General features: G+C 41.7%; 1 protein-coding gene across 1 annotated transcript in view; it reads right to left on the reverse strand.

Moving 5' to 3' along the window:
* Positions 1-27,830, reverse strand: part of LOC117522153 (corticotropin-releasing factor receptor 2) — a 162,783-nt gene that overhangs the window by 37,025 nt on the left and 97,928 nt on the right. The window contains exons 4-9 of the mRNA XM_034183532.1: positions 20,513-20,619; positions 18,352-18,469; positions 18,079-18,232; positions 10,311-10,371; positions 10,150-10,222; positions 9,521-9,606 (exon numbers count right to left, since the gene is read on the reverse strand). Coding sequence (XP_034039423.1) covers positions 9,521-9,606; positions 10,150-10,222; positions 10,311-10,371; positions 18,079-18,232; positions 18,352-18,469; positions 20,513-20,619 — 599 coding nt within the window. The remainder of the gene's footprint in view (positions 1-9,520; positions 9,607-10,149; positions 10,223-10,310; positions 10,372-18,078; positions 18,233-18,351; positions 18,470-20,512; positions 20,620-27,830) is intronic.

The following is a 27,830-nucleotide window of genomic DNA, read 5'->3' on the forward strand; positions in this document are numbered from 1 at the left end:
TTTCCTAACAGATGTATAGTTCTACCCTCTGCAAACAGAAGAGAGCTGCTTCCAGAAGAAACCACTCTATCCTCTGCAGGCAAAAGAGAATTGGTCTCTCTCTCTCTCTCTCTCTCTCTCTCTCTCTCTCTCTCTCTCTCTCTCTCTCTCTCTCTCTCTCACACTCACACTCACACACACACACACACACACACACACACACACACACACACACACACACACACACACACACACACACACACACACACACACACACACACACACAAAAAAAATCATTTCCTTTAACACCATACTGATATGCTGGCAATATTACCCAAGTCATCCAGAGGCATACATTTTTAACTTATGGTTCAAATTTTAACCAAACTAACTTTGGACAAGTTATTTAAAATTACTGTCATGTCTGAAGTTTTATAAAGCGAAAATATCAGATATATTTTTTAGTTTTAAAGTAATGTGCAAATTTTTAAGGTTTTAGTGAGCACATGCTGTGCCCAGCAGTGCATTATGGGTAGGATAGGGTAATCTCAGTATGTTCACGACAGGACAAATGCATTTCAGACACTCTGTTCAGGCTCCACGGATAACAGCATTAAACTCTAGTGCCTAAAACTCTCGTGAATATATTTGCTGGGTTTACAGATGTTATTGTATTTGCGTTTGTTAAATTCCACGCATCTTAAATGTAGCAGACACGGATTATCTGGAATTTTGTTTTGGCAAGTTTTCAAGGCCTCTACTGCCATCTACTGGCCAGTAGTGTTCATGGCAGTTCATGGCAGTATTCGTCCTGAAGCTGAGCAAACACTGTATGATATTTTTAATCACTGTACTCTGTGTCAGTTCAAACTGTACAACAGAACCGCACGATGTAAAAGTTCAGAGTGCACGATTTATGTTCTCACACACATTGCACGTTCAGAAACCACACGTCGAACTCGTGTTTCCAGAAGCAAAACGTAAGCTTTTTTTTCAAACTTAATTTACAAAAACTCTCGATGGGAGACATCAAAGTTTAAAAACAAAACAAAACAACAACAACAAAAAAACCATTACAAGACAGGTCTGTGGTGTTTGCACATGCACAGTGCGAGAGGTTGGACGCTTGTAGCTCTTCATCAGCAGGATACCCTCACAACGGACGACCAGAATAATATCAAACAGGTTTGATTTTCATCTGACCATACGATCAGTGATCAGGAGGTGGTCGTGAGTTGTTAAACGCAGCTTGTTACTCCATGTACACTACACGATGCAGGACGCGCGATTAACTTGAAACTCGGTCCAAAAATTCACGCATGAATGAAAAATCATCTGAAAAAGGGCCAAAAGTCGCACAGTGTACAGCCAGCAATTATGTGTCAAGAAAATATTGAGTGCACTTTTTACAACATCATAAAACGTGCGCATGGCACTAATAAAATGAGCGCACATTCTCTCCACATGCAAAACATTTTGTGATGACACTTCCAGGGCTCCGTAAAAATGCCTGTTTTTACAAATAAAAAATGGAATATTTTACAAAAGCACATTTATCTGTAAACACCAACACACGACACACGTCACATTAACGTGTTGGTTTACATAATGAATGACTGAACCAATCAGTGTTTAGCAGAGGCACTTTTACCCAGAATCCTTCGCGATCTGTCTGTGTTTGTTACAAAACCTCAGAATTAGTGCATTATTCAACATTATAAGATATATGTTATATTTTAACTTTGTACAAATGACAGAATTGACATTAATAGAGTTATTCTATCAGTATTCACACCAAACCATAAGTCAGCATGACTTTATTTTCCAAGACCTCCGCCTGACTGAAGCATTGTGATTGGTAGAGAGCTGGTTTTGTGGCTGCTCTCAGGGTGCTTATGTGCTGGAAACTGTGTAGTAAACAAGAGCTTCCAGCAGGGAGCAGGATGTTCAAACATAGAAGTGTGGGCTCATTGTTTGGGTTTGTTGTTGCTTTTGATGCTTCCAAAGGCCATCATGGTGTTAAAACTCAAATTCATCTTGTTAGTAGTTACAAATGTACCAGAGATAATGCTGGAATTTATCGGTTATCTGTAACTTCTGATACATTTTTGGGTGGTTTATCTTTATCAAAGATAACTTTTCAGTTATCTGATTATCTGTTATCGAAGTAAATTTTTTGGTTATCTGTGCCCACAACTGCTGTCAACTGTGGGACCTTATATGTAGACAGGTGTGTGTCTTTCCAAATCATCTCCAATCAAGTGAATTTACCCCAGGTGGACACCAGTTAAGCTGTAGAAACATTTCAAGGGTGATCAGTGGAAACAGTATACACCTGAGCTCAATCTTGAGCTTCATGGCAAAGGCTGTGAATACTTACGTACATGTGGTTTCTTAGGCTTTTTTATTTTTAATGAATTTGAAAAAAAATGTATATATATATATATATATATATATATATATATATATATATATATATATATATATAACTTTTTTCACTTGTCATTATGGGGTATTGCATGTAGAATTTTGAAGAAACAAATCAATTTAATCCATTTTGGAAAAAGGCTGGAAAAAAAAGTGGGAAAAGTGCAGCATTGTTAATAGTTTCTGAATGCACTGTATTTGATCCTGTAGCTTCTTTCAGTTATAAGAAAAACTTATCCTCAAACATAAAATATTTATTGGTTAGGGCCATCATGGTCAAAGTACTAATGCACTGACACATGTTGGTTAAAAAAAAGTTGCAAAACTTTACCTCCTTCTTGAGGAACATTTGTATAAAATACTTCAACATGAAAAACAGCAAGTATACAGTCTGCAGAAAAAAAAGGGAAGAGTCCCAATGATAGATATCCTGTATGACCTGTGTTTTCACAAATAAAGGAAGCTGTTCCACCAGAGGTTGAACTAAACAATCTATGAAAACAAACATAGCTGAGCATCCAGGTGACTGGATAGGATTTTATAGATATTAGGAATGAAAAAAAGGGAATTCTTGTATGTTACACAATCAACATGTTATATGTGTTACAATCTCCCCAGAATGCAAAAAACCTTCTAAAATTCCTGAAACAATATACTTAAAATGTGATGTGGGATCATTAGGTCAGCAAGGATAAAAATATGTGTCTTTCATTTGACGTGGATGTTTCATTATATCATCATTTCTATTTAGAATAACAATGGCGCTGCCTTTATCAGTGGGATACTTTTTTTTGGGCTGTCAGTTTATTACTTAAGATGTGTATTTGTATGTATTTCTGATTATTTTTAAGGACATGTGCCAACTGTAGGATTGATTACACAGCTTGTGGTGACTCATGTGGCACATATTTAAGGACATGTTCCAACTGGATAACTGATTACTAATTGGATACAATCAACAGCTTGTGATGTTGCAATGTTGCATATGAATTTTGGGCCTGGCCCCACATGATTTTAAACACCTGGGCCTTTCCTTCTGCAGTAGCGTCTTTGACAACCGCCTTTTGACACCCAGAGGAAGACTTTCAATCAATCAATCAATCAAGTTTTATTTCTATAGCACTTTACAACAGTTTTCACTGAACCAAAGTGCTTTCCAATAGCACCAGCTAGAGATAAAATAAAAAGTACGAAAACACAATAAAACACAATAAGAGCATCCAAAATAGAATAAAAATAGACAAAAAAGTGTCAAAGCAATTATGTGCAAAAAGCTGCCCTGAACAAGTATGTTTTTAACTTAGCTTTAAACAGAGGCAAGCTATTAATAGACCTCAGTTCAGGAGGTAATGCATTCCACAACTAAGAACCTGCTACTGCAAAAGAACGGTCACCCCATTGTTTGGACCTGGACCTGGGAACCTCAAGAAAGTTTTGGTCAGCAGACCGAAGTGCTCTGACAGGGTTGTGTGTTTTTAACAGGTCACATAAATAAGAAGGTGCAATGCCATTTACAGCTTTAAAAACAAACATTAACAGTTTAAAATCAACTCTAAAACGGACTGGAAGCCAGTGCAGGGAGTAAAGTACAGGAGTGATGTGGCTGTGCTTCCTGGTATTGGTCAACAGGCGAGCAGCAGCTTTCTGGACCAGTTGGAGTCGGTTTAGAGAGCCTTGAGTGATACCAACATAAAGTGCATTGCAATAGTCAATCCGGGAGCTGATAAAAGCATGCATAGCCTTTTCAAGGTCCTTTTGGCTTAGAAAGGGTTTGACTTTTGCCAGGAGTCTCAGCTGGAAAAAACTGGCTCTTACCACACTGTCAATTTGTTTCTCAAATTTTAAACAGTCATCAAACCGCACACCAAGGTTCCTTACCACAGCCCTACGATAGGTTCAAAGGGTTCAAAAGGTTTATTGTCATATGTACAGTAAGAAACGTATTTCCCTGTGCAATTAAATTCTCTTCTTTGCTGCTCTCACCGGGTGTCTATAATAATAGTCAAAATAGGCATTAAAAAAAAAGCATTAAAAGCATTAAGCATTAAAAAGTAAGTAACAATAAAGGTGCAGTTACAGTATGAAGTGAAATGAAATAATGTGCAAATAGCAAGATTCAAGTATTAACAGTTAACAGTAAAGTAACAGTAAGGTGCAGTAACAGTGTGAAGTGACCCCAGGGGGTCTGCTCAGTCCTTAGCAGCATTCAGCAGTCTGATGGCAGTGGGGTAGAAAGAGTTTTTGAAGTGGGTGGTTTTGCATTTCACACTCCTGAACCTCCGTCCTGAAGGCAGCAGTGTGAACAGTCCGTATTGGGGATGTGTAGGGTCTTTTATGATGGCGGCAGCTCTATTGTGGACTCTCCGATGGTAGATGCTCTGCAGAGATGGTAGTGGCGTCCTCGTGATCTTTGATGCGGTCTTCACTACTTTCTGCAGGCGTTTGCGGTCATTCACCGTTGAGCTGCCATACCACACAGTAATCGAGGTGGTGAGAATGGACTCAATGATGCAGCTGTAGAAGTTGCTGAGAATCTTGGGTGACATGCCAAATTTCCTCAGCCTCCTCAGGAAGTACAGCCACTGCTGAGCCTTCTTTACCACCTGTGTGGTGTTAAGTGTCCAAGTGAGGTCACTACTGATGTGGACCCCCAGATATTTAAAGCTGCTCACTCTCTCCACCTCGCGGCCTTGGATAGACAGTGGCTGATGAGGTTCCCTCTCCCTCCTCATGTCCACTATCATTTCCTTGGTTTTATCTGTGTTCAGGGTGAGGTTGTTGACTCCACACCATGTCACCAGGCCTTCCACCTCCCTCCTGTAAGCTGCTTCGTCTCCGCCGGTGATGCGTCTAATCACAGCAGTGTCGTCAGCAAACTTTATGATGGTGTTGTCGGGGTGAGAGGCGGCACAGTCGTAGGTGAAGAGGGTGTAGAGAATAGGGCTGAGGACGCAGCCCTGCGGGTACCGATGTTGGTGGTGATGCTGGCTGAGGTCCTATTCCCAATCTTGACAGACTGTGGTCTGCCAGTCAGAAAGTCCAGAAGCCAGTCACAGAGGGTGGGGTGGAGTCCAAGGGCAGACAATTTGTAGGTGAGTTTGTGAGGGATGACCGTGTTGAAAGCAGAGCTGTAGTCAATGAAAAGTACTCTGATGTAAGAGTCTTTATTTTCCAGGTGGGAGAGGGAAGCGTGCAGGGCAGCAGCAATGGCATCCGAAGTTGACCTGTTGTGCCTGTAAGCGTACTGCAGGGGGTCTGTGATGTCCGGTATGCAGCCCTGAATGTATGACAGTACCACTCTCTCGAAACACTTCATAATGATTGGAGTGAGTGCCACTGGCCTATAGTCATTCAGGCAAGATGGGGGGTTCTTCTTGGGGAGGGGGATGATGGTGGTGGTCTTGTAGCAGGTGGGAACAGTGCATTGACTGAGGGAAAGGTTGAAGATGGAGGTAAGAACGTCAGTCAGCTCGTTGGCACACGCTCTGAGGGCACGACCAGGTATGTTATCCGGGCCAACAGCTTTCCGGAGCCGAATACTCCTCAGTGCTCTGTGTACCTGGGCTGGTGTGATAACGAGAGGGGAGGAGGGAGGTTGGGCAGCCAAAGTGTGTGTATGATCTGTGGATGTGGTACAGGTGGAGGTGGAGCTCTCAAAGTGTGAGTAGAACACATTGAGGTCTTCCAGGAGGCTGTCTGAAGAGCTGATGGTGGTGGTCCTGGAGCCGGTTCTGAAGTCTGAGATGTGGTTCAGACCTTGCCACATCCTCCTGGGGTCAGCATTGGAGTAGAAGTTCTCTGTCTTCTCTCTATGCTGCCTCTTGGCCGCTCTTATGGCCTTCTTCAGTCTACATTGTGCGGCTTTGCGCTCAGCCTCGTTGCCAGATTTAAATGCAGCAGTGCGAGCACGCAGTAAGCGCAGTACCTCGGATAAGGAGCCAGGGAGCCAAGATCTGGATCAGAGTTAGTTTTAGCTCCAAACAGAATATACTCTGTTTTGGCTTCATTAAGGTGCAGAAAATTCTGAGCCAGCCAGTCCTGAGCCAGACTTTGATGTCCAAAATTGGCAACTAAGCATTAATTAATTAATTAAACATTTTTGTTTGTGTGACTACTTTGGTTTCTGCATTCATATTTGTTGTTGTAGTCAGTACCTCCTCAATATTGGTGACACACACACACACACCATTCTATATTCCCCTTATGGCTGGTGGGAGATAATAACATGCAGTACATTTCTCTGATTGATCAAAAAGCTTTAAGAATCACATAAGAACTGGGGGCATGCGCTGGTGTTGTGCCTCATCACATCCACCACATCACAGAACTTCCTTGGGTCCTGTATGACAACCACCCAGGCAGACAACCAGTCCCATCTTTACCTCTTGAAAGTAACCATCTATCTGCGAGGTGAAACCTGGGCATCACCTTGGTCATATCCAGCTACTAGGGTCTGCTGCACTGAGGCATTTACGAGTTGGATCATACGCACAGAAACGCTCCACATGACCAAAATGCTGTAGCTGACACTCCCTCCCCATGCAAGTGATACTTCTCACCTGAGTCTCCCTAAAGATAGTATCTCACTGGGCTGCGACTGCTGGGGAGTAGGTGGAGACACAAAATCACATGAAACAGGCAAAAAGGTGAGAAATTTCTCCAATGGAATCTAACTTAATTGGTCCTTCTGACACGTGCACATGACGGCTGACTGTCTGCTAAATGCCATGCAGAGTGGCGGTGAAAATATGGTCACAAATCGTGAGCAGTCTGCACACATGCTGTACGAGAGCCACTGACATGGCGCGCAGCACACACGTGAAAGCCGAGCAGCACTGGCGAGGTCCTTGCAGGCGCAAGGATTTGCACTTGAATGCTGCATGGCACTGTCATGGATGTTGAGTATCACTGGTGTGGCTGAGATGATGACACATTTGTGCACAGAGTGCTGAGGATGGACATGGACTATTACTTTCTTATTATGATATAGAATAGAATGCTTTTATTGTCATTATACACAAGGTACAACAAAATTAAAAGACAACTCCCGTAGTGCAAAGGTGTAAAAGTAAATATAAAAAGACAAATAAGAATATGTACATGTATTTACAAAGGAACCAGTAGGTGTATATAAATAGAAGTCTGTACTATTCATTATATTCACCCTTTTATAAAAAATAAAAAAGGCTGGGAAAGGCTGTGAAAATTCCCCCAACTTTAGGCAGAAAAAGCACTGTAAATAATGTTAAAATAATAATAAATAAATCATTTTAAAAACAAGAAGCAAGGTGTAAACAACCACTCACTGACTTACAGAATGATGTCCAGGAGCTGCGTCTCAACTTCCATTGACATCCTCACAGACAATGAAAATAAAAACAATGAATCCAGATTGCCTTGTCTAAATTCTCCACACAGGTGTAGCCCATTGTTCCTGCATGCACGAGGGTCATCGCAGGCCTGGCAGTATTAGACATATTTCCCCTATGTTCCTCAGCAAAATGAATAAATGAATAAATAAATATATAAATAAAAAGAGAAAAGTGCAATAAATCTGGTTTGTGCGGCTCCTCCATAGCCAGTCAGGATGCATCGAGCTGGCTGATGCGCGTGCACAGCCGGGCCAGGCATAAAACTTAATTTCATTAGATGGCGTGGCCGGACAGGATGTGGGGACTCTTTGATCCTTTGGAAGCACTCTGATGAAAATAAAATAAAAGAATGAAGCCAGAAGTAGTTTTCATTCCCTGCACAGGTGACGTCCAGCACACTGCCCATGCTTGCACAGGGATCATCACCGGGCCAGCAGCATTAAATGTATTCCCACTGTGGTCCTCGGAAAAATAAATAAAAGAGAAAAACACAATAAATCCTGTTTGTGTGGCTCCCTGGCCAGACAAGTCATGTCCAGCTGGCTCATGTGCATGTACAGCAACAATCAATCTTTAATCATTAGTGATTGATCTCTGCTCCCCTCCACAGCATGTCTTTTTCCTGGTTCTCTCCCTCAGCCCCAACCAGTCCCAGCAGAAGACTGCCCCTCCCTGAGCCTGGTTCTGCTGGAGGTTTCTTCCTGTTAAAAGGGAGTTTTTCCTTCCCACTGTCGCCAAGTGCTTGCTCACAGGGGGTCGTTTTGACCATTGGGGTTTTTACGTAATTATTGTATGGCCTTGCCTTACAATATAAAGCGCCTTGGGGCAACTGTTTGTTGTGATTTGGCGCTATATAAATAAAATTGATTGAAATTGATTGATTGATACAGTGGGTGGATGCCGGCCCGGCTGCACAGCGAGGGCGGCTGGAGGCTGCTGGACTCACTCAGCCGCTTATAAGAGGAAAAATGTGTATCAACCCCTCACAAGTTGTCTCACATGCTTCGGAGTCGTGGAGACTACATGGAGAAGGGTACAAACCATCTGCCGGACTATTTGGCGAGGACGTTTGTTGCGCAAATTTTTTGGTCTGTTCAAAATCAAGCGACATGTGGGCGCTGCCCTGTGACTCAGGCGAGGGGATGGCAATGGATGCAAACGTTGTGTGAAATTGCAAAACTGCCGTTCGCAAGCTGTCGCAGCCCAGTGAGATATTACCCTAAGGTAGGAAGCAACATGGCCCAAATGAAGGTCCAAACAGTTGGACCTTCACTCTCCTGCAAAGATATCGGCTTCACTATAAGCTCATCCCACCCATCTCTGGATCTCAGAGGCCGAGGACCCAGAGAATAAATGAATGCTCAACACTTTTAACAAAGTTCATCACTTTCACTGTGTACAGATACACTTCTGATGTCAAAGTTCAGGAAGTCACTAAAATGCTGGATCTTATATCAATCTGTTTTACTATTTTTACACTTGGCAGTGACTTGAACATAATGTTGTTCGGAGCAGAACCTTTCATCCCTGAAAAATCTACTTGGCAGGAGAACATTTGAGGATTTGTCTCAGAAAGCTCACTGATTGGTGTGAAATTAAACCAAATGAGATTTTAAACACTAAGTAATTAAAACGTTATTAATAGGCTGCTTCCTAAATTTGACACTTTGATGCATGAATTGCATTTCTTCACTGTGTTCCTGCTGTGCACTTCATGCAGTCATCCATCAAAATCACCTCACCTGTACTGTATGGTCTCAGATGTGGTCGAGGCCCTCAGTTTAGTCATTAGAATCCTTACGATGTTGAAGAGGAAAACAAAGTTTATCTAAGAAAAAAGAAAACAAACAGATGCAAGAAATGTGTGTGGAAGTATGTGCTAACAGCTTGCTCTGAAAGTACACAAATATTTTCCAAGATGAGCAAACATCTTATTAAATGTTGAGCGGGAAATGCAAAGGGCAGAAGTCAAAGCAACCCCTTTTAACAAGGCAGTTAGAGCAGCATCACAATCACCGCTGTCACCGTAGAATGCTAAGCTGGTAGCTGTGTGTACTGTAAATAGCCATTAGGAAATATGGCCCATATGTGTTAAAACACTTTGGTATTACTGTATTGAAATCCACAAAAGTGCTTCAGAATGATGTGGTCTACCTTTGTACAAGCTGCATGCTGTGGGGTAATTGCTTTAATTATAAAACCCTTTTCATTTTGAAGCCTTTTTCAATTTGTACCCAAAAGGACCCATTAGTGATCAGTCTCATGTTAGTGCAAATTGTGTGTAATTTCAACATATCATCTGCATATAATTGCACTCAATGTATTTGCAACAGTTTTTTTTTTTGTTGTTTTTTTTTTCGCAGCTGCTCACCAGAAGCACCAGAATAACCGGCCCCTGGTAAATGTAGTCCATATATTTTCCAGGTTCTTTCCCAAACCAACACCTGTTCACATAAAAAAAAACACCAGCACCATTCAGTGAAAGAAAAATATTGCAGCAACTTGGGGACAAATTGAATTTTTATTACTTACTGTTCATTTTCATAATACAACTTTCCAATTGCCCAGGCCACTATTATAGGGCATGGGATACCTGCAACAGAGAAATAAGATTCACATTAGACAGAAACAACACATTATCCACAGAAAGTCTGTCAAAGCACGCTTTAAAAGAGCACTTAGAAAATGTACAGTAGATGTTTATCAAGGCCAAATACTCCTACATTTGTCTTTCCTTTGCAGCACTGAAGTGATAGTGGGGGCACAGCTTTGATAGACTACAAGTGAAAGAGAAATCCTTTTCTTCATCTCTCATTCTTTCAGCTGCACAGGGGTTGCCACATCAGATCATCTATATTCATTTCACCCTGTCCAATGCATCTTCCTCTTTTGCAAAAACCACCCACTTGTCCTGCATCTTGGCCTTATTTTGTCCTCCTGCCTGGCGGTGCCATCCTCAGCATCCTTTTCCTAATATATCCTTGAGGCAGCTTTGTTGTAATTTGGGACTATACCAATAAAGTCTACATCTGGAGATTACCAAAAGGCACCTGAAGGACTCTCAGACCATGAGAAACAAAATTCTCTGGTCTGATGAGACAAAGATGGAACTCTTTGGTGTGAATGCCAGGCGTCATATTTGGAGGGAACCAGGCTCCATCCATACAGTGAAGCATGGTGGTGGCAGCATCATGCTGTGGGGATGTTTTTCAGCAGCAGGAACTGAAAGACCAGTCAGGATTGAGGAAAAGATGAGTGCAGCAATGTACAGAGACATCCTGGATGAAAACCTGCTCTAGAGTGCTCTTGACCTCAGACTGGGGCGACAGTTCATCTTTCAGCCAGACAATGACCCTAAGCATACAGCCAAGATATCAAAGGAGTGGCTTCAGGACAACTCTGTGAATGTCCTTGAGTGGTCCAGCCAGAACCCAGACGTGAATCCGATAGAACATCTCTGGAGAGATCTGAAAATGGCTGTGCACCGACACTCCCCATCCAACCTGATGGAGCTTGAGAGGTGCTGCAAAGAGGAATGGGCAAAACCGCCCAAAGATAGGTGCACCAAGCTTGTGGCATCATATTCAAGAAGTCTTGAGGCTGTAATTGCTGCAAAAGGTGCATCAACAAAGTATTGAGCAAAGGTTGTGATTTATTAGGTTTTTATTTTATTTTTTAATAAATTTGCAAAAGTCTCAAACGTTTTTCACATTGTCATTATGGGGTATTATGTGTAGAATTTTTAAGAAAAAAAAATGACTCTCATCCTTTTTGGAATAAGGCTGTAACATAACAAAATGTGGAAAAGGTGAAGTGCTGCAAATACTTTCTGAATGCACTGTAAAATGCCCATTAAAACTGGCTAAATTTAAATTAGTTTCAGACTTGAATTATGTCTGACAATAATGCAAACTTTCCTAATGGTTTTTTAATGGAGGAGATTTGTCTTTATCAACAGATTAACAATTCTGAGCTACAGATTCTATTTACAGTTGTGATCAAAACATTTATATACCCTGGCAGAATTTTTGATTTTTTTGGCCATTCTTCAGAGAATATTAATGATAGCACAAAAAACAGAAATGTCAGTGCAGCACTGGATGAAAGATGCAAGGGTCTTTCAGGAGCCCAGAAACTCACTGACCTTTACATGATTACAAGCAACCAGATCAATGTGAGGATGCCACCTTTTGTAGCCATTCAAAACCTGTTTGTGCCAACTTGTGTGTATGCTATCGGGCCAAAATCACCGGGGTATGTACCTTTGATCAGGGTCATTTGGGTAGTTTCTGTTGTCATCAGTGATGCTGGTAATGCGTTACTTAGTAACACATTACTGTAGTCTGACTGCTTTTTCAGTAATGAGTTATCTAATGCTTTAATCTTTCCAACTCAGTAATCAGATTTACGTTACTTCTCCAAGTCACTGTGCGTTACTATTATTTTTGCATTGCAAGTCGATCACAGCATTAAACTGGCCTGTGGACAATAGGTAGGGGTTCGACTGAACTGCCCGCTTTCAGCGAGCTGCAACCTTTTCATCCGTGTTTTTCAGCAGCCTCTCCTACTTGAAAAAACAGTTATCTCTCGGAGCACGATGATGACAGCACACCTGCACCGAGCTTTACAAAGACATATTTATGCTCTTTTTTCCCCTAAATTTAAAACTCTGAGCTGAGCCACACCGTGTGTCCTCACTAAAAACAGCTGATCTGTGATGCACAAATACTAACACTTTTTTTCACCCAAATGCACCTAAACTGTCTTTCTGAGGATGACATGACATAAAAACACTGATAAAAATTTCTTACCTGCCAATCTGGTCATGTTTTCTGCATAAATAAATGTTATCCATTGTTCCTGCTCAAAAGCCAAAGCAGGGGCAAATCCAGGCGGAAAGCAGGAACAGAGTGGGACAGGGACATGGCCCCCCACAACACCCCTAGATTAAAGGTCACTTTTGAAGCTTTTTGTTTGTTTTATTACTACTACTACTACTACCAATGCTACTACTTATAATAATAATTTCTTCCGCAGGGTGGCTGGGCACTCCCTTAGAGATAGGGTGAGGAGCTCGGTCACCGGGAGGAGCTCGGAGTCAAGCCGCTGCTCCTCCACGTCGAAGGAGTCAGTTGAGGTGACTCGGGCATCTTTTCCGGATGCCCCCTGGACGCCTCGCTGGAGAGGTGTTCCGGGCACGTCCCCTTGGGAGGAGGCCCCCGGGGAAGACCCAGGACACGCTGGAGGGACTACATCTCTTGGCTGGCTTGGGAATGCCTTGGGGTTCCCCCCGGAGGAGCTGGGGGAGGTGTGTGTGGATCGGGAGGTCTGGGCGGCTTTGCTTGAGCTGCCTGCCCTCGCGACCCAACTCCAGATAAAGTGGAGAAAATGGGATGGATGGATGGATGGATTTATAAACAATGTATGTGAGAAATTGTACGTCCACAAGACACATGTGTCGGGCAGAACACACACACGGCCAACTGGATACACCTGACCAGTAGATGGGGACATCAGAGCACACTGCTTCTCATTCATGTCATTTCATGACTGTGTATCTGTGACCATGGTCATCACCAGAGGAACAGACGGAATCATATTTGTATTGGCTTGCTTGATAATGCGGTGTTTTTATATGGTGTGGGATTTTAATTTTATTTTGTAATACTTCCATGTCCTTCCTGATAGGAGGCAGCTTCCCGCAGCTTTCAAAGAATAGCTCTGTAGCTTAGTGGTAAAGTCTCTGACTGGCAATTGGAGGTTTTGAAAGACGCGAGTTCATGTCCCAGTTGGTGTGTTTTTTCTTTTTTTTATTATTCCACATAAGTGACACGATGTGGTCCCACAGGTACTAGCTGGCTTATTTTTTATTTATTCAACATAAGCAGCGCAATGTGGTCCCACACATACCAGTTGTTTTTTATTTCTTCCACATAAGCAGCGCCATGTGGTGCACCTGGCACTGTTCCTGCTCCACGGACACCGGTGTGAGCATAAACTCCTGCACCGGGTTCGTGCACGCCTGCCTGTCTGTGAGATGTTTCGGGTGCTAATTTCTGTTTTGCGCTGTTTCGCCAATTTCATCCAAACGCCGTCCAAACTTCGCATTATGTGTGAAGGGGCCATAAAGCTGACCTTTGTTACCATTCTTGCTGTTTTTACCCCATATCTCCATAACATTCAGTCATAGATAGTCCAAACTATACCTTTTAGGAATATTTATGTTCAGACAAATAATGTGGTAGCTTTCAATATGATTGGAACATTTTTAAATTTTGACCCCTGTATAATTCTTCGGTTGACCCTGACCTGGGCGCCAATTGAAAATGCAAGTGGATACTCAGTTTTTGTCAAAAGAATAATGTTTAAGGAGTATTTGTGCCAACTTTGGTGCTTGTATCATCATTTGAAGAATTCTTCTGTAAATATAATGTTATCTGCTGCACTATTTTTGGCAAAATATTCTTAACTAAATTATTGACCAGTGCAAGCTGACAAAAAGGAAAAGAAGAATAGTTTGACACATCACCGTGCCATATTTCATCCCACCAGCGTGTGTGTGCAAGTTGTGTCTAGCAGAGTCTGCTAGTAATGGCTGCTAGCTGTTGTGGGCCAGTCATGTCTGTCATTTTTTGTGTGAATTTTATCACAAATATCTGAGATAATATGGCTTGTTCTGTGGTTAGTTGTACTAAACAATAATCTAAGAAGTCTGTGTTGTAACATTTCCATCGAGTGATACTTCATGATATTTAATTTGTATATCACCACCATTAGCACTGTTAGCGGACATCAGTAGCTTGGTTAGCTCCACTGTTCCTCCACAGTTACTGTTAATAGCCCAGTCAGAATTTTAATAAATGCACCCAATCCAGCTGTCATGAAAACCACTACCCAGTCGACAAAAATTTAGGTTAATTAAACACCCAAACCAATGTTAGCCTGTTAGCTTTGGCTTGTCTGAGAGCTTAGAAAAGCCAAATCTGCCACTTACGAGTCTGAGCTTTGTAACTCTTTGTTAGTGTCAACTAAGTAAACTTCAACTTCAAACCTGTGGGAAAGGACAGTGTAAAAATAGTGGAAAAATGTAATTAATTTTCAAATTTCAAAAAACCTGTTTCATTTGTTTTGTTGTAGTTTGTCTATTTGGTTTAGTGTGTTTGATTTAATGGGCCTATTACGTCAATTTAGTTTTTATTAAGCTACTGGAAATGTTTTATTTTCAGATGCACTCTGTCAGATATTTATTTTTTCCTTCGAGGTCATTATAGTCAAAATTTCATGAAGTAAACCTTGTTGTTGTTGTTGTTTTTTCTTTTTTCCTAGTGCTCCTATAAGTGGTTCAGTTTTTTTAAGGTTAGATAAATTTTACACAGATTTCTGACAGTAAATAAAAATTGCTGTTCGCAAAGATTCTGAGTTGGACAGATTTATGAAGCAAATACAATTTTACATTAAAATAAAAGCTGTAACCAGTCCTGAAACTCTTGAGTGTTAAACCAAGAAGATATTTAAGCAAATATATATAATATAAAAATCATTACTGTATGTGAAAAGACAGTTTTGAAAAGCTGAACACATATGTGGTGCAGCCCACTTATTCAAGTTGATGTATCTCCTATGAACTACTCAGCTAAAAATCCCAGCTAGAGCTGACAGGATATAAAACCAGGACAGAAGCTGTGACAGGAGTGCAAGAGCCGGGTGACAAAAGGCCTCTGGTGGCAGACAGATTTAAACTACCTCCTCCATCACGTCTTATTGACTGCTAATCAACAATCTCTGGAGACTGAATAAGATATTTCTTGTGTAGCCTGACAGATTCCTAAATGCAAAACTTAAAAATGAACAGCCACCCAGAATATAAAAACAAAACACTTTGGGCTTTTTATAATAGACTTGAATTTATAACAAAAATAGAATCGAATAAGTGTGACACATATGCCAGACTCTCTGAATCTCAACGATAAAACTGTCACATCAGCCATTAAAACCAATTCCTTTTCCTACTCGAGTTTTCTAATTCTAACTTATCATGTCATCTGTTAGAGTGATGTATCTTACACTCAACAACCTCTGTTGAGTCACTTGAACGCAAAATAGACAGAATGAGGTTTTTCCTTTATGTAAGAACCCACAATAGTTATAAAGGCAAAGAAAATGCCAAAGAAAATAAAACCTAAATCTGGAGAGTTTATATTGTGACAGTCTTGTTGGATTAAAACATCTTGGCTTGATGAGTTCATCTACTACATGCTAAATTGATTTATCATGAGAAATTAAGCACAAAGCAAATAAAATAAAAATCGGCATTTTCCACACTTCACTGCTCTCGCTCTTAAAGTCTTGATTTTGCTGTGATTCACGCTGAACGCACTCCACTGGCCCCGTTTACGTGACCATAATAGTCAGATAACTGTTATTCTAATCCAATTACATTTATTCTGCAAATCTGATTGGTTAATCGTGAGAGATTTATGACCATAAAATATCGATTTGACGGTGGCAAAATATTCACCCGTTTCACATTTGATGTATTATTCTGCGCCCTGACCGCTTTGCTACGCAGATGTCAATAATGGCGTTGGAGTGACGACGCTGTTGCTACAGTAAGTTTCGCCAACCAAATTACTTACAGAAAAATAAACCGTGCTAACTACGGAATTGGATGAGAATGGGAATAATCCCCTTGTGTCTGATGATTTGTGCACATTAATGCTGGATTACGGCCCCAAATATCCATTTTATAACTCAATTTGCGACGGCAACATCCAGCATTAACGTCCGCAAATCATCAGACACAGCAGGGTTATTCCCTAAGTAATCAGATAACTGTAATGGTCTGATCTCTCGCCTTTACATGCACTTCTGTAATATGATAATTGGAAAAATCTGGTTTATATGATTTCAGTTTATTAGTTGGAATTCTTTGGAAGTGGAGAAAGAAGAAAGGGCAGCTCCTGAAGAAAAAAGCATAGACTGAAAATACAGTGCACTCTGCCTTTCTCTCTTTCAGTTCAATTTCAATTTTCCGTTTCAGTGGAGCTTTACTGACATGGGAAACATACGTTTACATTTCGTTACATTTACATTACATTTCAAAGCAAGTGTTACATAGAGCAAAAATTTAAATTAAAATGAAGAAGATGTACATACAGCTAACAATATTCTGCAGTAAATAAATGTTTAAACAAGAGATATAGGATTGAAATAATAGAAGAAACTGTGCTTACAGTGTAATAGTACTATCCTATAAAATGTGCTATATTATACATAAAGTATAATATAGCACCCATATTGGCCTCTCTTCATTGGACTCCTGTTAATTCTAGAACAGAATTTAAAATTCTTCTTCTTACTTATAAGGTTTTGAATAATCAGGTCCCTTCTTATCTTAGGGACCTCATAGTACCATATCACCCCAATAGAGTACTTCGCTCTCGGACTGCAGGCTTACTTGTAGTTCCTAGGGTTTGTAAGAGTAGAATGGGAGGCAGAGCCTTCAGCTTTCAGGCTCCTCTCCTGTGGAACCAGCTCCCAATTCAGATCAGGGAGACAGACACCCTCTCTACTTTTAAGATTAGGCTTAAAACTTTCCTTTTTGCTAAAGCTTATAGTTAGGGCTGGATCAGGTGACCCTGAACCATCCCTCAGTTATGCTGCTATAGACTTAGACTGCTGGGGGGTTCCCATGATGCACTGAGTGTTTCTTTCTCTTTTTGCTCTGTATGCACCACTCTGCATTTAATCATTACTGATTGATCTCTGCTCCCCTCCACAGCATGTCTTTTTCCTGGTTCTCTCCCTCAGCCCCAACCAGTCCCAGCAGAAGACTGCCCCTCCCTGAGCCTGGTTCTGCTGGAGGTTTCTTCCTGTTAAAAGGGAGTTTTTCCTTCCCACTGTCGCCAAGTGCTTGCTCACAGGGGGTCGTTTTGACCATTGGGGTTTTTCTGTAATTATTGTATGGCTTTTGCCTTACAGTATAAAGCGCCTTGGGGCAACTGTTTGTTGTGATTTGGCGCTATATAAATAAAATTGATTTGATTTGATTTGATAAAGTGACTTAGCAGTTTAATCTCGCTTTCTCTCTCTTTCTCACCAAGAAATGTGCTCTTTAGAATGCTGAAACAACACACAGCGCCGTTCAAGGACACTTGAGCTTCCTGTCAAATTTTTCATAATAATGAGGTCTGATCATTCATTATTTGCATACCATTTAGAGTGGAATGATACTTTTTGTAGTATTGCACCAAATGGATTATTTTCACATCAATACCAAAATGAACAGGGACATACTTACACCATCCAATGAAGAGAAAGACCCATTTTCGGAGCTTATCTGTTGAATATGTCATGACAATGGCCGTGTGAAGATAGCATCCTTCAACAAACATCCAGAAAAAGTTTGTCACCACAAAGTAGTTGTATATTGTTGTAATAAAGCGACACCAAGGCTGTAAAAGAGAAGGCGTGATCACTAAAAACGGTCACAGATATACTATTCTTGGGTACTGTTCTATGAATGACATTACATCTACCATAGTAATGCAACTCAACACACACACACTCTCACCTCATTGCTTTCATGGATGTTGTGATCAATCAACTGTAGTAAAAACCACATAACATTCCTCAAAATGAAAGTGGTGATCAAATTCCAGTGGATTATGTTTCTGAGGCATCTAATGCTCCTGTGAAAAAATAAATAAAATGGATCAGTATGAAGCTTTCATACATAAAGTCAGTGTAGAACAGAAAAGAAGTGATGTAACAGAGGAACATCACCTATTAATTTGCTAATTTAACATTTGTGTGTGTCTGTATATCCTGTTCAACATCCTTAAGCAGCCAGCATTTACATGTAAATGTAGCTTTTGATGATTTCTTCATTCATTGGCCTTTAAAAGACTAAATTTGAAGGTACCCAATATTAAATGAACAGATCTTATAAACACTCACCAGCCACTTTATTAGGTACAGCTTGCTAGTACCAGGTTGGACCCCCTTTTGTTTTCAGAACTGCCTTAATTCTTCATGGCATAGATTCAACAAGGTGTTGGAAACATTCCTCAGAGACGTTGGTCCATAATGACATGATAGCATTGCGCAATCACTGCACTATTGGACTGAGATCTGGTGACTGTGGAGGCCACGGTGAACTTGTCATGTTCAAGAAATCAGTATGAGATGATGAGTTGAACTTCATAACATGGTGCATTATCCTGCTGGAGGTAGCCATCAGAAGATGGGTACACTGTGGTCCTAAAGCGATGGACATGCTCAGCAACAATACTCAGGTCAGCTGTGGTGTTCAAATGATGCTTGGTTGGCAGAAAGTGTATCAAGAAATGATCCCCTTTATACCAACACCAGCAGCAGGACCCTGAACTGTTAATGCAAGGCAGAAAGGATTCATGATTTCATGTGGTTAATGCCCAATTCTGACAGTACCATCCAAATGTTGCACCTGAAATCAAGACTCATCAGACCAGGCAATGGTTTTCCAACCTTATCATTGGCCAATTTTGGTGAGCTTCTGCAACCTGTAGCCTCGGTTTCCTGTTCTTAGCTGACAGGAGTCACACCCGGTGTGGTCTTCTGCTGCTGTAGCCCTTCTGCTTCAAGGTCTGACATGCTGTGCATTCAGAGATGCTATTCTGTGTACTTTGGTTGTAACAAGTGGTTATTTAAGCTACTGTTGCCTTTCTATCATCTTGAATCAGTCTGTCCATTCTCCTCTGACATCCACAAGGCATCTTCATCCACACAGCTGCTGTTCACCGGATATCTTCTGTTTTCCCAACATTCTTTGTAAACTCTAGAGATGGTTGTGTGTGAAAATCCCAATAGATCAGCAGTTTGTGAAATAGACCAGCCCATCTGACACCAACAACCGTGTCACCTTCAGAGTCACTTAAATCCCCTTTCTTCTGCATTGATGTTCAGTTTGAACTTCAGCAAGTTGTCGTCACTGTGTCTATGCCTAAATGCATTGAGTTGATGCCATGTGATTGGCTCATTAGAAATGGTAAATAAATGGTAAATGGACTGCATTTATAGAGTGCTTTTCCATCTGCATCAGATGCTCAAAGCGCTTTACAATAATGCCTCACATTCACCCCGATGTCAGGGTGCTGCCATACAAGGCGCTCACTATACACCGGGAGAAACTACGGGATTAAGGACCTTGCCCAAGGGCCCTTAGTGATTTTCCGGTCAGGCTGGGATTTGAACCAAGGATCGTCAGGTCTCAAGCCCAACGCTTAACCACTAGACCATCACCTCCCTCAGCATTACCTATTTGTGTTAACAAGCTATTGAACAGGTGTGCCTAATAAAGTGGCCAGTGTGTGTGTGTGTCAGGAAACAGAATACTTCAAGGGATCTTCATGAGTTCATTAAATCAAAGTTTCTTCGTCTCTGTCATAAATATTGACCATTGGTCTTTAATCTCGACATATTGATATTTGCCTTCAGAAGCCCACACACATTCTCGGAAGACAGCTATTTACCAGCGGACATATGTTCAAATAGGCCTGACAAGATGGACGGTTTATTCAAGTAAAGACATATTATCAATACGCACAATATTACTTTTCAGCCTCTGAGGCACATTTGACATCAGGGAGTTAATGACAAACCATCCAAGGATACCACAACAATCTCTCTGATGAATTTCCATGAAGTCTCAACCTCACAGGACACATTTAAATGTGAACTATTTCTGTACTTGCCTTAAGCACAGAAAGACAATGAAGGCCACGACCAGAGCTCCCACAGAGATACAGTGACCCAGGTAGTTGATGATGAGCGCAATCTTATAATGCATCGGGTATTTCCTCTGCAAAGACGACAGACAACTTATTTAACCTTTCATGACCTATAGATGTTTTTGAGCAATTTTTCTCTCAAATTATTTTCCCAAAATTGAAGTTTATTGTTCCTGAATATAAATGAAAAAGCAGTGATTATCCTTACACCTGAGAACCTTTTTCTAAAAACACCATCCACTGTTAGTGGAGCACATAACTGTAACATTCTTTTCTGGAAACAAGCACCACTGGCACAAATACTTCATATGCCACGTTCACACCGGGCATGACCAGACGCCACAGATTCGCGGGGGTCGCATGGCGACGGACGCGCCACCATCGCCCGGTGTGTCGCTCTGCTTTTGCTGCAAAAATTCACCCCGGTGCATCATCAAATAGGAGGAGCTTCCATTCCGCTCGCCGGCTCCGGTTGTCAGTCAAGTTAACATGACAGACCTTGATCACACGGAGCGAGTTGTTGTGGAAAGCTGACAAACGTCATGAGACGTTCCCAATTCGGGAAGTATCATTATTTGCTGGAGGAGCTGCTTCTGGATGACGCCCGCTTTCAGCGGTCCTTCCGCCTCTGCGGGATCCAGTTTGAGGACCTCATGTCCCATTCACGTGTGCACAAGTAAACAATAAAAAAAGAAACTCCGCTGCTTGCTGTGGGGCTGGAGCTCACTCTTCCCCAAAAACTCTGTCATAATTGTGTTTAGAAACCAGTCACCATTTGTTTTATTATACATCTGTGTAGTTAATAAGTAAAATAATCTCCATGGACGATTCGCTCGCGCGCGCACGTAGGATAAAAAGAGAAAGAAACTCCGCTCCCGCTGCTGCAGGGCTGCTGCTCGCTCCAAAAACTCATAAACTGTCATAATTGTGAAATAAAGGACAAAAGAGAGACAAGTCCTGCTCACAGGCTGCTACCAGATACAGGACATGTTCACATCTTCAGTCAAACTCCAGACATCTCCACGTCACTACATATTCAGTCCCTGATTGGTCATCACGGCGCGACAAGACAAAAAAGTTCAGATTTTTCAACTTGGGGAGGAGGGCAACACGATGTGACGCGACGCAATATCGCGCCACAAACGCGCCAATCGCTCAAAATTGCTTCACTCGCGTCGCTTCATTCGTGTCCATCACGTCACGCTGCATGTCTTTCCATAGGGATTACATGGAAACCTGTCGCTGCTGTCGCTCACGTCGCACCCGGTGTGAACGCGGCATAAGACATTACTCTGTAATTGTATTATTCCATAGGAGTCAAAATTTTAAAATGATCCAGTCATATTGAAAACTACACCACATTATTTGTTTGATCATAAAGATTCCAAAAAGGTGTAGTTTGGACTAACTATAACTTAATATTAAGGAGTTATGGGGTAAAAACAGCAAAATAGTGAGAAAGGTCAGTTCAGTTTGTACAGGGGTCAAAAGTTAAAGTTGCTCCAATTTTGGAAAAAAGTGATGCAAATTACTGGTTGAACTAATAGGATTAATAAATGGAAGAGTTTTGACCGTGTTGAATGCTTTGTCTCCAAAGTAAAGGTCAAACAATGTCTATGTCCATTGGATTATATGACATGTGACATATGTTACCTCGTTATGTTGTAACTAAGCAGGACACATGGTGCAAACTATTGCTATGTTGGTAAGTTATGTGATTACTAGTGCACTGAATTAAAAGTGCATCAACAAAGTATTGAGCAAAGGGTGTGAATATGAACATGTATTTTTAATACATTTGCAAAAAATTAACAAAAAAACTTATTTCATGTTGTCATTCTTGTGAGTAGAATTTTGAGGGGGGGGGGGGTACATTTGTCCCATTTTGGAAAATGTGGGAAAAGTGAATCACTTTGAATACTTTCCGGCTGCACTGTACAGTGGTAGGATAAAGCATGTACGAGGTCTGTGATGAAAAAAGCGGTCCTTTTTATTTTTTTCAAAAAATAAATGGATTTGATTCATATGTTTTTACATCAGACATGCTTGAACCCTCGTGCGCATGCGTGAGTTTTTTCACGCGTTGGTAACGTCATTCGCCTGTGGGCAGGCTTTGAGTGACGAGTGCTCCACCCCGCCCGTCGGAATCTCTTTGTCTGAATAGCCGCTGTGGACGGCGCGCGTTGCTTTATCAAAATTTTTTCTGGACCTGTGAGGGATATCCGAGTGGACACTATTCGAGAAATTAAGCTGGTTTTTGGTGAAAAGTTTAACGGCTGATGAGAGATTATGGGGTGTTTCTGTCGCTATAAGGACTTCCCACAGAGCGGGACGTCGCGCAGCGCTTCCAGGCACCGTCGTCGGCCTGTTTCAACCTGAAAACATCCTAATTTAAGGATTAATTCACCCAGGACGTCGTGAGAGAACAGAGAAGATTCAGAAGAGGCCAGCATGAGGACTTTATGTGGACATTCCACTGTTTAAGGACATTTTGTAATGAAAGACGTGCGCGCAAATTCGCCGAGTCATTTCCGTGACGACTCGGCGAATCTGTGTGCGTCGTGACAGGAAAAACACCTCCGTGTTGAAAACCATTTGTAAAATTCAGGCGGCTTTTGATGGCTTTCAACAAGTGAGTAACTGAGAAATTGTTTAACAGCTTGGGCATGTTCCAACTTGTCCGTTAAGGTTTCCAACATGGAGGTGTTTTTCCTGTCGCGACCCCCCGCGGTCGGGTCCGGCCCGACATGCGACTCTGCCCGCACGTTCTTTCATTACAAAATGTCAGTTAACAATGGAATGTCCGAATAAACTCCTCATGCCGACTTCTTCTGAAAGTTCTCTGTTCTCTGACGACTTACTGGGTCAACAGAGCCTGAAATGTGGAAGTTTTCAACTTGAAACGGTGAGACGCTGCCGCCTTGAAGCGCAGATCGCCGTTAGGCGCCGTGGGCCGTCCTTAAAGCGACACTACCAGACCAAAATCTCTCATCAGCTGTTAAAATGTTTACCAAAAACCAGCTGAATTTATCGAATGGTGTCCACTCAGTTGTGTCTTACAGTTTTTGAAAAATTTTTATCAAACAAAGCAGCAGTCTCTGAGCCATTCCTAAACAATGAAAAAATCGATGAGAGGGTGGGCGACTCCTCACTCAAAGACTGCCCACAGACGAATGACGTAACCGACAGGCGTGAAAAAACTCTTGCATGCCCACGAGGGTTCAAGCATGTCTGATGTAATCACACGTGATTCAAATCCATATGGTTTTTGAAAAAAATAATAAGGTCGGATACTTTTGTCACAGACCTCATAAATCCTTAATCTATTACACATCTGAATGTTGGAATGACATCAAATATATATATCTGGCTTCTGCATACAAAATTTTCAAAATAATACCCTTTAAACAGTGAAAAGTAATCTCGACAGCATGACAAATTAAATAAAAATTATTAAAAGCTAAAATTTTGGACTGCATAAGTAATTTCACTTTTGCAGCCAGTTTTGTTACATCTAAAGTCAGGGGACGGATACATGAACATTCCCAAGTCACTGAACATGTCAATCAATCAATCAATTTTATTTATATAGCGCCAAATCACAACAAACAGTTGCCCCAAGGCGCCTTATATTGTAAGGCAAGGCCATACAATAATTACGGAAAAACCCCAACGGTCAAAACGACCCCCTGTGAGCAAGCACTTGGCGACAGTGAGAAGGAAAAACTCCCTTTTAACAGGAAGAAACCTCCAGCAGAACCAGGCTCAGGGAGGGGCAGTCTTCTGCTGGGACTGGTTGGGGCTGAGGGAGAGAACCAGGAAAAAGACATGCTGTGGAGGGGAGCAGAGATCAATCACTAATGATTAAATGCAGAGTGGTGCATACACAGCAAAAAGAGAAGAAACACTCAGTGCATCATGGGAACCCCCCAGCAGTCTAAGTCTATAGCAGCATAACTAAGGGATGGTTCAGGGTCACCTGATCCAGCCCTAACTATAAGCTTTAGCAAAAAGGAAAGTTTTAAGCCTAATTTTAAACGTAGAGAGGGTGTCTGTCTCCCTGATCTGAATTGGGAGCTGGTTCCACAGGAGAGGAGCCTGAAAGCTGAAGGCTCTGCCTCCCATTCTACTCTTACAAACCCTAGGAACTACAAGTAAGCCTGCAGTCTGAGAGCGAAGCGCTTTATTGGGGTGATATGGTACTATGAGGTCCCTAAGATAAGAAGGGACCTGATTATTCAAAACCTTATAAGTAAGAAGAAGAATTTTAAATTCTATTCTAGAATTAACAGGAAGCCAATGAAGAGAGGCCAATATGGGTGAGATATGCTCTCTCCTTCTAGTCAGTACTCTAGCTGCAGCATTTTGAATTAACTGAAGGCTTTTCAGGGAACTTTTAGGACAACCTGATAATAATGAATTACAATAGTCCAGCCTAGAGGAAATAAATGCATGAATTAGTTTTTCAGCATCACTCTGAGACAAGACCTTTCTAATTTTAGAGATATTCTTGAACTTTATTTACATCCATCATTAATAAATACAAACAGTATGATAACTCTGTGCCAAGTATTTAGTTCTCAAATACTGACAGTGAAAGAAGGGGAATAGTGAGGAAAGCCACCAAGACAACCCTGAAGATGTTATCGGCTTGTGTGGCTAGTGGGGAAATTGTGAAAAGTGCAGGTTGATGGCTTTCCTCACAAGTCTCCTTCTTGCAGTCTCTTAATATTTGAGAACTGCCTCTACCAAACAGATTTACCATTCAGTACCATACTGTCTCTTTATAGTCTCTTGCTTGCATAGTCACTTAATTTTTAACCAAGGCCATCAAATATGGCCATCAGGTACTGCGAAGACTTTGTGTCCATCCATCTGCTCAGTAGAAGTCCAGTCCTACTACTCCCAGAGTCTTCAAATTCACAGGGAACATTCTTAGGGCACAGACCTTGGACAAGTTCACAGATAGCTAGCCTTGACCTATTTTAAGAGGTTAAAATGTCACATTCTGTTACATTCTGTTGCGTTTTGTTTGTTTGCTTGTTTGTTTTTTTAGGGATGGGGTGACAGCTAGTCACAGTAGAGCTGGTCTACCTAGCTGCAAACTCTGTTTTGTTTGTGTGTAAACGTAACTTCTTTGTCATATATTATGGAAAAGCTAACGAGAAATAAACACTTCTAAAACTGAAACCGCTGTTTTTGTAACCTGATAACGCCTCTGGAGTGATTTACAAGACATCTCGTGGACGTCAGGGTGCACACTAACTTCTGCTAACTCAAAGCTAATGTCCACGATTGTAAAAAGCTCTTGTATGCACACATGCACCCCCTCCTGCAGACAGTGTTAAAATGTAAATATGGTTTATGACTGATTGATTGATAGAGGGGCTTTATTGAACATGGTCAAGTTGTACATAAGACAATAGGATCTTAATTATTGTGTACTTATACTTATTTGTGTGTAATTTTATATATGTATGTATATATATATATATATATATATATATATATATATATATATATATATATATATATATATATATATATATATACGAGGGCTGTCAATAAAGTTACGGTCCTTTTTATTTTTTTCAAAAACTATATGGATTTCATTCATATGTTTTTACGTCAGACATGCTTGAACCCTCGTGCGCATGCGTGAGTTTTTCCACGCCTGTCGGTGACGTCATTCGCCTGTGAGCACACCTTGTGGGAGGAGTCGTCCAGCCCCTCGTCGGAATTCCTTTGTCTGAGAAGTTGCTGAGAGACTGGCGCGTTGTTTGATCAAAATTTTTTCTAAACCTGTGAGACACATCGAAGTGGACACGGTTCGAAAAATTAAGCTGGTTTTCAGTGAAAATTTTAACGGCTGATGAGAGATTTTGAGGTGAGACTGTCGCTTTAAGGACTTTTCACGGTGCGAGACGTCGCTCAGCGCTCTCAGGCGGCGTCATCAGCCTGTTCAAGCTGAAAACCTCCACATTTCAGGCTCTATTGATCCAGGACGTCGTGAGAGAACAGAGAAGTTTCAGAAGAAGTCGGTTTCAGCATTTTATCCGGATATTCCACTGTTAAAGGAGATTTTTTTAATGAAAGACGTGTGGATGGGTCCGCGCATCGGGACGCAGCCGGCGCGGTGTGGCGTCACAGGAAAAACACCTCCGTGTTGATAACCATTTGTAAAATCCAGGCGGCTTTTGATGGCTTTCAGTGGAGTGAGTATATGAGAAATTGTTTAACAGCTGGACATGTTCCAACTTGTCCTTAAGGCTTCCAACAGAGGTGTTTTTCCTGTGGCGGAGCGTCGCAGCGGCTGCGAGCCGACGCTGTAATCTGCCCGCACGTCTTTCATTAAAAAATCTCCTTTAACAGTGGAATATCCGGATAAAATGCTGAAACCGACTTCTTCTGAAACTTCTCTGTTCTCTCACGACATCCTGGATCAATAGAGCCTGAAATGTGGAGGTTTTCTGTTGTGGCTGGCGTGCCTGGCTGGCTTTTGTTGGTCTTCTGTTTCTGTCTTTTGGTTTTCCTTCCAGGTGGTGCGCGTTTAGGACTGAGTGGCTGTGTGGCTGAGTTATCAGGACCTCACCCTGATCACCTGAGGCTCGTCAGGACTCACAGCTGTGGTGCATCTACATGGATTGGAACATGGTGGCATTTAAGTCTGGAGTGCACAGTGTGTATTTGCCAGAGACTCGACCTTGTGACCAGACGGGTGAGATCGTCGTCTCGAGAGCCATCTCATCATCAGTGGATGCAGAGAATGTCCAGGTTTGATGCATGGTCTGTGAAAGAGGAGAGGGTGAGGTCTCACGCTCGTCAGCACACTTCCTGAGGTACGTCAGGTTTTGTGACTAACATTTGTACAGTCAGTAAATGTGGTGTCCCTCACACCTTATTATATTGAGCTGTTATGTTAGTCATTTTAATCAGCTTCCACTGCAGTGAGTTTGTGAACAGGGTGTTCCATGCCTGCAGGGTGGGAAGCTGATTAGTAATTAAGCCAGGAAGTGTTTGCTGTTTGTACACCTTTGAGCGGTCTCTCTGTGTGTGGAGTGTGGACTCACATGATGATTTCTTCATTCACAGACTCGGTTTGTCGCGGCCACCTGGGGGGTGTCGGCGGGGTCCTTGGGTCCGAACTGGTTCTGGCTCCGGACCGTTAGTGCTGCTGGGAGCGCACCGTAATCCACCACGCCAGACCGCGCACTCTTTTGTTATATTATCACATCACTGTTATGTTTATTAAACTCTGTTATCCTTTGTACCGTGCTCTGCT

This window comes from Thalassophryne amazonica, chromosome 12, assembly GCF_902500255.1.
Source record: "Thalassophryne amazonica chromosome 12, fThaAma1.1, whole genome shotgun sequence".
Taxonomy (NCBI): domain Eukaryota; kingdom Metazoa; phylum Chordata; class Actinopteri; order Batrachoidiformes; family Batrachoididae; genus Thalassophryne; species Thalassophryne amazonica.